The sequence below is a fragment of the Pogona vitticeps genome, chromosome 5 (genome assembly GCF_051106095.1).
Source record: "Pogona vitticeps strain Pit_001003342236 chromosome 5, PviZW2.1, whole genome shotgun sequence".
NCBI classification, from domain to species: domain Eukaryota; kingdom Metazoa; phylum Chordata; class Lepidosauria; order Squamata; family Agamidae; genus Pogona; species Pogona vitticeps.
In genome coordinates this window covers 42,819,650-42,829,541 of record NC_135787.1, presented here as the reverse complement: position 1 = coordinate 42,829,541, position 9,892 = coordinate 42,819,650, and the positions used below count along the sequence as shown (strand labels likewise).

Below are 9,892 nucleotides of genomic sequence, written 5' to 3'. Positions count from 1 at the left end.
CTGTAGCCCACTGAGCAGTTTGATTTTCAAATTATTTAACTAGAATGTGACTACCATCAGTTGAGAGGAATAAACAATGTCACTCCTGCTAGCCCTGAACTCGTCATGATACACTTCCCGCAGACCTGGTACTTGAATACCTGTCAACATTCTAGAAGTGATATTCTCATATGGTCCAACAGGAAGGCAGGATACCAGAGACCCTGAAGCACTGTTCTGGTGAAGTAACAAAGAAGAGAGAGGGGATAGACCTGCAGCTCAGTGCTAGAGTCCTTGCTTGGTATTAAAAAGCTTCCAGTTTCAAGAAGTGTCTGAAGCAGAGAGCTGTTGCATGCAGATATGCCTCCCATGTGATTTAGAATCCTCATCAGTGCTTGAGAAATTCACTTTTCTGACTATTCCCAAAATCCAGCCAGTGAACAAGTAGGATTCTGAGAATTAGGGTAATTAAAATAAAATAAAATAAAAATGTTGAGGCTCTAGTCCTAATTGTGCTGGGTTCTAAATTACTATTAAGGGACGTGGTGGCGCTGCGGGCTAAGCCGCAGAAGCCTGTGCTGCAGGGTCAGAAGTCCAAGCAGTCGTAAGATCAAATCCACGTGACGGAGTGAGCGCTCGTCGCTTGTCCCAGCTCCCACCAGCCTAGCAGTTCGAAAGCATGCAAATGTAAGAAGATAAATAGGGACCACTTCGGTGGGAAGGTAACAGTGTTCCGTGTCTAAGTCGCACTGGCCATGTGACCACGGAAGATTGTCTTCGGACAAACACTGGCTCTATGGCTTGGAAACTGGGATGAGCACCGCCCCCTAGAGTCGAACATGACTGGACAAAAATTGTCAAGGGGAACCTTTACCTTTACCTAAATTACATGGAGAAGCTATATAACAATAGCTCCTGGCTTCTGGAGGGATCAGGGCCAGCCTTACTCACCCAGTGTCTGTAAAACTCAACACAGGATACGTAATTATTTCATCAGAGTTTGGGAAAAGTTACCTTTTGAACTACAACTTTCAATGTCCTGTAGCCAGGATTGCTACTGCCCCTGCTGGCTGGATGTTGTATTCCAAAAATATATGGTACATTTTTCCAAGCTGTGTACTATTTCATTCCCTTCAAGAACAACAAGGGTCTCTATTCATGTGACTAAAAAGGGGGGTCATTTGGGGGGGATAGATTTTTTTTAATGCAACTAGAAGGAAGAAGTCTCTTGTCTGGAGTTATTTTTGCAAATCAGAGGAGGAAGAAGACTTGGCGGGAAGAGCAGGGAGGTTGTTTATTCTGCTTCCTTTATCTCTAGAACCTCTGCTCAGTCTGCTTTGTAAAGATTCCTCATACCTAAGAAAACCATAAAAGAGACCGAAGGGAGGTTGTGAAACAGCTACACAACAGGCATGTTTGTGAGACAGTTTCATTTGTGTTAGCAGGATGTCTGTAGAGTAGACACATATGTGGAAACTTCCAAGATTTTTCTCAACAAAGATTTTAGGTAGAAAATATATTCATTTATTAAGCCTCTTTCCCTCCCTGTTTCCATGTCTTTGGGGCTATTTATAAACAAGAAAACAGTGTTGCAAGGCAAAATGACAGAAATAATGTCATGCCTACTTTGACTGTAAGTCGGTCACGAGAAGACTTAGCAATACTGAAGCTCTTGAAGTACAGAAATCTGGTAGGAGACCAATAGCCTGGTTGTTTTCTTCCATGTACTAGTCATTCAAGTACAGCCATCATAACTGTGTATTACAGACTGCAAAAAGGAGCCGAGGAGTGGGATCTCCACATTTGTTCCTGCACAGAACTTAACTTCTGTGCTTCTTTACCTCACATCTTGCAACCTAATGGTCACTGCTACCTAGTAGTAGTAGTAGTGGTAAGAAGCAAAGTAGGGGTGGATATTTAATTATGCATTGATTTTATTGTTTTTACAGATGCTTTTCAGCTAAGAATGTTCTCAAGAGGGTGTACAAAAGCAGTTCAGCATACACTTATTAATATCATAGTGAATGAACATTTGTGCTTAATAACTTCAAGTTGAATGACTAGGAAATAGGCAGATCACATACTTCTGGCTCAGCAGGTTTTTAATATGGACATATCTGTGGCTTGCAGTTATTGGGAGAGACCAGACTTATCTTACTTCAGTAGGAATCTGAGCTCTGCCCCCCCCCATTGTAGAAAAAAGTGGAGATCATAGTACTTGTTGAAGGAAGGGATCAACTTTGTACAGCTCCAGCTCTTTTTCTTTAACGCTGGTTCAGAAATGCAGGGGTCCTCAGATCCAAGTCATGAAGGGTGGTCTCTGAGGTTGCCCACTTTGGAGCACAAAGGACACGCTCAGTGTACTTAATGGTAAGGTCGGACAGTTGTAGCAGTTTCATAGCACTTTCATCTTCATGGTTCCATTTCAAGGAATCCTGGGATTTGTAGTTTGAGGAGGCACTAAGGAGCCCTAGTGTTGTATTGTGAGGGAGTACAAATTTCCCCAAGTAATTTTTACATAACCACATCCATCAATACTGCAGGCATACAAAAAGCACACGCTACTCCAGAAGCGTCCACACAGCCCATACATCAGATCACACAGGAAGCACACACAGATGTCTGATCTTTCTTCCAATTGCCCTATCAGGTTACTAAGCATCTTCACAAGCACCTCGCCATCTTACCCAACATCTCCACAAATAATCCAGTTACCATTTTTTTTTAAATTAAAAATCATTTTGTGAAAATTAAAAAGAGATCCAAGGGCGGTACCAAAGTATACACTGACTACACTGCAAGCATCAAATCAGACTTTCAAAGCAGTGGTTCCCAACCTTGGGTCCCTAGATATTCTTGGATTAATACTCCCAAAAGCCTTCCCCACTAGCTGTGCTGGCCAGGATTTCTGGGAGTTGTAGTCCAAGAACATTGGGGACCCAAATTTGGGAACCACAGTTGTAAAGCATTAGCTGATATATAAACAAGCAAAACTGATTGAAAATGTATCCATCACTACTCATAATCTGCCTTTGGCAGATGGCCAAAATCAACCATTTTCCATGACAGTCACCATAACATGTCTTTGTTGTATGATGGAACTACTCCACTAAAATATCCCCTATGAAAATTCCCCATTTTCATTTATTTGTGACTGCTTAGCACACAATAGTTTAGAATAGGGGATAGGTAAATTTGTGCAATATGTGTTGTTTAAAGGATAGTTAAATACAGAAATTTGTAAATCTGATCTTTTATATAGGATGATAAAGAAATGAAACTTGATTCTAAATTCTAAAGTTTTATGAAGCTCTTGGTTTGCATGTTTCTTTAAGGGACTCTCGTCACATGAAGCGGCTGATCTGGAATCCCACTGTAGCTTCAGCATTTGTGCATAGTATAAGATTTCGCTGGGATCTTGAATATATACTGTATATGTATTTAGTTTTGAACCAAACAATCTCTGGAGACAACTGTAACACAAAGCTGTGAAAATCAGAATCAGCTGGCTGTTGATTCCAGCTGTAATCATGTCTACATGGAGGGGAAAAATCTTGTTGACAGTAGATTGAGATATCAGAAGTCAGTTCCATTTTTATCTTTTCAAGAAAAAGCAGTCAGTACTTTTTAGATCAAACCCCCCCCCCTTCAGTCTCCGCTGTTATACAATGGATGTATTTACTGCATCAGGATTTGTTATGTGCACACAACAAGTTATAAAAATAGCCAGTTTTTTAAGACAGGCTGAACATGCATGAAGTGGAGATAACTTGTAACCAATGTTTTCAGTTACAGTATATGATTCCCTTTATGAGATGATGAAAGACAGTGAACTTAACTGGTGATTTGATTCTTGGGAAAGCTTGCTACACAATTAAACCACCCACAAAAGTTCTACTACTAAATTTGATTTTAACATTTGGTTGTCATTGTTTTTATGCCAGTATTATATTCTGCAAAGAGCAGAAGGCTCCCTTTTATTTGCATAAAAAGAACAACTTTAAATCTGACCATTTACAGACATTGTAATCTAAATCTGAGATAGGAAGGCTTAAAACATCTTATTTATTTCTATACCTTTCAGGTCAACTGACTGGAACTTGGTACCCAAAAATTGCTTTCATAGATATTGAAATTTAAGGAAGAGAAATATGCTCTGACCAAATGCTCAGTCCAGGAATTAGTAATCATTATCAGAACCAAGCTTTCAGTCTATTCCCAAGCTATCCAGGGTTACGACATTAACTGCCAGGAATCCGAAGGGCACATAGATATTGCACACATCCCTAACATATTAAAGATTTTGTGCTCTTTTAAATGTAAACTGCTTCAGGAACAAATCTTGGCTGAAAGCAGAACCTAACGTTAATAAACCAATAGCTTAAAATGAAAGCCTTTCAATAAGGAAAAGATGGAAGCTCCATTTGAGCTCTTGTCTTGTTCAGCACATGTCATCTTTTCAGCTGACTCTTTCTTATATATAATGGGAGCCCTCCTCTCAATTTGTGATTCACCTAAATTGTTCTCCTGATAGGCAACATTGTCAAGGGGGCAGTTCTCCACCATAATGCACTAGAGATATCTGCATCTTGTCATTTAAAGCAAGAGCTAAGGTGAGGAGGAGGTGACTTCAACAATCCAACATTTCCATGGCTTGCATTCCAGTTGCTAGTTACTGCTAGTACAAGTAGCACTCATATTGAGTCCTGTGTGGCCATGGGCAAGCTGCAGTCCCAGAATACCTCCGGAAGATGGGAATAGTAAATGATTTCTGTGTACTGCCTAACTGGAAAACCCTGAAAAGGGTCACTATAAGTCAGAATTGACTTGACGGCACATGACTATTACTTACTATTGAGTCTGTAGTAATGCTTATTTAAGTCTGGACAGTGGAGGAAAAGGGATTATTGTCCTAATCATGATTATTATTTGCCAGCATTGCTAGAGCTTGGGGATGGACCAAAAGATCAAGCCAAATAATTAGGAATAACATTCTAAAAATTTGTAACTGAGATGGCATGCTTGCAAAGTGATTGATTTTTGAATTTCAAGGAGCAGATTAGTTGTTATAGGCTATTGCTTTAAAATGGAAGCCAAAGATTTTGGAACAATCCGAGGTGCAAAAATTAGTATTGGGAGGATGATAACCTGATTGTACTTCCATGTTCTTTTAATTTCTTGCCTCAGTGTTTAGTACTTTGTAATTTTTGTATTTTCTCTACTTTTGAGGTGGCTTGTTGGTGGAACTCCAACTATTATTATTATTATATTGACATACTGATATATTATTAATTATTATGTATGATTAATTTTATAATTACATTTTATATTAATCATAATGAGGAGGAAGAGGAGGAGGAAGGAAGAAGAATGAAGAAAGAAGAAGAGGAAAAATTTCAGAAGTGTGGGTAATGGAAATATGTCTAGGGGATTTGTGATGGCCTAAAGCAGAAACTTTCAAAGGACTGGAAAGACAGAATTAAAGAATAAGAAATAAGTTTTCTGTTTGGTTATTGTTCCAATTATACTTGGTTGTATGAGGTGGTATATATGGATGAAACAGATTGTTGGTTTGTGTTTTCACAATCATGTTTCACCATGGTCACACTGAAGCTGAATCAGAATCAGAAAATAATTATTTTATACTTCTGTCTAGAATAATTTATATTCCTACTGTGCCATGTGGGGACTTATAGGAACAAATTAAAACAACATGCACAGGAGTTTTTACAGAGTAATACCAACACATTATATTTTCTTTAAAAACCTGAACACATACATGTATAGATAAGCAGAAGGAAGCCATTAAAAAACTCACCAAAATACATACAATCATTTACACAGAACATTTTATATAGACACATTGCAATATTGCCTTCTGTCTGTCTAGAAACATTTTAGGAATTCTTCAGGAGATATAAATAGAACACTTTGCATTTGATCTTGTAAATTATGCACAAAATTGTGTCTTCTACTTGAAATAGAACTAAATGTCCACATACCTATTTCCTCAGCTAAGCACAGGTGATATTTTAAATTTCTGTGCAGTTTTCTGCAGAATGCATATTGTTTATTACACCGCTGTGAGTTATTCATTTTGCTGGGTAGTGAAATACTACATGTATGGCAATAACATCAACAAAAAATCTACCATGCATTAAAGGTTATAACTATGTGAAGGCCATTATTGTGTAGTTGAATGGATTAAAATTTAAAATCTTTTTTGTATTGGTGAAGAGCTGTTTCTTCCAGAAGATGCCTAAGGCAACATTCCTCCATTCAAAGCATAAAACTGATTTTAAAACTATCAGAAGTTAGAAATTATAAAATGCAGCATGGACAGTGGCAATAGCTTGGCTGTTTAATAATTGTTGTAGATTCTGTGGATTGAATGATGCCTAAGAAGGCCCAAACATAGACCTATACAGAAGAGGATATAATATTTGGGAATGGATTCAGGATTTCTTCATGCAGTTTTGAGTGTACTGGCTACAATCCTCGTAATATTTCTACTTTCTATTTAGGAAATTTGCATTTCCACTAATGAGCTTTACCTATCTACAGCAAGATCCAAAGATACAGTACTGTGATTTGTTTTGCCTCTGTCCAGATAACTATTACTTCTAAATTCTGTTAGGGTGTTATTTTGATCTTGGCAGAGGATGGCAGGGTCTGGGGATGATAGGACTTGCAGTCCAAAGCATGTGGAGGGCACCAGCTTGCCCACCCTAGTTAAGAGGTTTGAATGCCAATGCCAGCACTTTAAATTTAGTTCAGTAATGAACAGATAGGCAGCATAACTAGTTTTATCTTCACGTTACCCGAGCTGATCACCTTCCTTCTGGTAGCTTTTTGACAGCCACATTTTGTATCAGCTGAAGTTTCCAAACTGTCTTTAATGGTAGACCTAAAGTCAGAGAATTATAGTAATTAACTCTGGTTGTAAAAGGTTGAAACCTCATTCCAGCACAAGAGCTCAAAGTGGTTCTTCCTACTCTAGCTACTTTTAATTAGAGACAGAGAGAGAGAGAGAGATCTTGGACATGATATCTAGTTAGATTCTTAAAATCTTTGATGCCTATCTTAATCTGCATTGCGTCCAGGGGTTTAGTGGCTCACAACCATATCTGTACCTCCATCTGGGCACAAAGGTTTTGCCCTATCCCTCATAATTAATGATTTCCTTAATATCAAAGTACTCTGTTTTTGTAATGCAGTTATTTTGTTAATTTCAGCATTCCCAATCTGAATTATAAATCATTTTGAACAATGTTAAACATTCTTCCAAGTAGGGATATGCTAGTCAGATAGCACATAGTTTTATGGAGTGTCTATTTCTGAGTTCCGTTTCACAACAGAAATGTGAGATCAAAAGTTTGGAACACACTATTATCCTAGAGCAAATGTGTTTCTAAATTGTATATAATGTATAAATAGTGGCACAGGCAATCACTTTCTGCAAGCAACCTCTAATGACAACGTAATTAGTGCATTTTTTTTCTGTTGCATTCCCATTTTACTTTGGAGCTGAAACTGACTGTTAGATTTGAGTGTGGGATTCATACTCTAGAAAGAACAGAGACAAACAAAAAACAGCTGGTGAAATATGAATCAGTCTTGAACAGTTGTTTCACAGAGCATCACATTTCTGTTGAGTTGAACAACAGAACAACATGCTTTGTGAAGAGCCTAAATAACTTAACTTTTACACTGAAGTACCTTCTATGAATCAGTTTGGGCAAGTGCTAAGTACCTAATATTGTTAGTATTTCAAATCCATGTCTCTAAAGCAAAGGTGTGCAAACTACACACCGTGAACTGCATCTGCCTCCAACCCTAGCTAACACAGCTGGTGGTGAGGAATGCTTGAAACTGCAGTTCAGCTACATCTGGGCGGGTTGCATATTTCTCATCCCTGCTATACATCAATGACTAGTAAAGTACCACAAACAATTAAACATCACAAACAATAATTATTCAGTTAATGGATGCTTCCAGACAAAGGTTTTACAGTGCAGCCATCCTGCTTAATTCAAAGAATTTCATTCACAGAGATCCAGATGTTACTGTACTTTATTTATAGCCCTCTTGTTTTTTCTCCAAATTTCTTCCATTTTTCCCCTTATGCAAAAACAAACATGTGCATGTGCATGCACATACATTCCTATGGCCAGTCTTCAATAGGGTTCTTCTGCTGATAGAATGGCTTTTGTCAGTGGGAAACCCCCCTCCTCTGCAGCCCTGCTCCAAGAGTACTGGGAACACTCTTGAAGTTGTTTTATGGACTGCACTGAAGGCTACAGAGTGGACAGGAGAAGAAGAAAGTTAAGGAAGAAAATATAAAATTGCTACACCATGTTTTTCGACTGATAGCAGTATGAATGGTCTGTCTGGAAGCACCCCATATCTTGTTCACAATATCCACTAAGTAAAATGCTGCAGAGATATGGCATATATGCTTCATGCAGAACATACTGTTAAATGTGGAATACATTTGCTATCAAGAGGATTTCATTATAGAGCAGCCATTAGTCCTCCCTTTTCACAATATTAAAAAAAGACACACACTGACTTAGGGATTTTTTTAAAAGCCACAAGAGCGTATATCATACATATTTAACAGATGCATCAGGGGTCTGCAGATTCTGTAGAGTTCTGTGTAAAACAGTTCTGTTAAAATAATAATAATTCCTTCATAAGAAAAAGGAAAGGTCCAGGCCATCAAGTGGAAATCTGTAGAGCTTCACATGTGTACACCCATCCTTTTGGTCTTCTTTGGAACCAAATGCGAGAGAGCACGGAGCTTCCAAATGAAATGTGTTCACAGAGTACTAAGTACCCTTCCCACTTTCTTTTTCTTCATGAATTGTGAAGTACAGTTTCCACTGCATCTCAATTTAAACTGTCCTTGTGGATGCTTCGTTCTGTATTGTGATTGTTCAGTTCATTGTTTTTCCACTGGATACTTGTTCCATTCATAGGAACAGATGATGATTGACTTCCTGTCTGGTAGCATATACAGCAGAGGCATGACTGGCAAGAAAAGAGATTCAGAATAACATTAATTTTCTATTCCCTTTGAAGGAATGGCTTTCACTACATTGCAGAAGCCTCTAGAGCGAAGAAAGCAGAAGTGGGCAGGGGCAAAATGATAAGAACTGTATCACACTTGAATGAGAGGCACATTTCAAGCATCATGCCAAACCATGGGCTGTGTCAACCTTATCATAGAATCAATGAATGATTAAGTTAGAAGGGTCCTATAAGGTTATCAAGTCCAACTCCCTGCTCAATGCAGCAATCCCAACCAAGAAGATCTCACAGATGGCTGTCCAATTTTTTCTTGAACTCCACCATTGTTGGAGCACTCATCACCTCCTGAGGTAATTGATTCCATTGTCATACTGCTCTAACAGTTAAGAGGTTATATTAGAACCCAAACCATGGTGGTTGTTTCCCAATCTACAGAATGGTTGGAGCTTCCAAATTTACAGAAGGCAATCGTGGTTTTGAGCTTTCACTGGAATGAATGTGGGAAGCTGAGTTCTAAGAAGACAGCAGTCTCTGGAGGCAAAGCTATGGAACATATCAACTCTAAACCATGGTTTACAAAATCACTCCAGACCCTGGTTTCAGGTTTACCAAGTCAACTGTGCGCTGTGGCATACACATTCAGATATCACATCAAACCACAGATAAATTCCTTTAACAATGCTTTTGTTCGATGTCTGAATTGGTCCATAGTGGAAGAAAGCCAGAGACTTTCCCAACCCAACCACTTAGTCATGAATCAATGTTTCTTGATTTAGATGTTCTAGGTATCCCAGGGCACCAACCCAACTGTTTCTTGTTTCATTAATAAAGGACATCCAACTAAATAATATGCTGTAATGACAATGTGAACAGAACTTGA

The 9,892-nt window shown here is 38.5% G+C and overlaps 1 protein-coding gene across 5 annotated transcripts in view; it reads right to left on the bottom strand.

Moving 5' to 3' along the window:
* Nucleotides 1–5,703: 5,703 nt before the first annotated feature.
* EDNRA (endothelin receptor type A) overlaps nucleotides 5,704–9,892 on the bottom strand; it is a 118,169-nt gene continuing 113,980 nt past the window's right edge. For all 5 annotated transcript variants that reach the window (XM_073001581.2, XM_073001585.2, XM_073001584.2 and 2 more), the window contains one exon: nucleotides 5,704–9,012. In XM_073001581.2, the coding sequence (XP_072857682.2) occupies nucleotides 8,872–9,012 (141 nt within the window). In that variant the 3' untranslated portion in view covers nucleotides 5,704–8,871. The remainder of the gene's footprint in view (nucleotides 9,013–9,892) is intronic.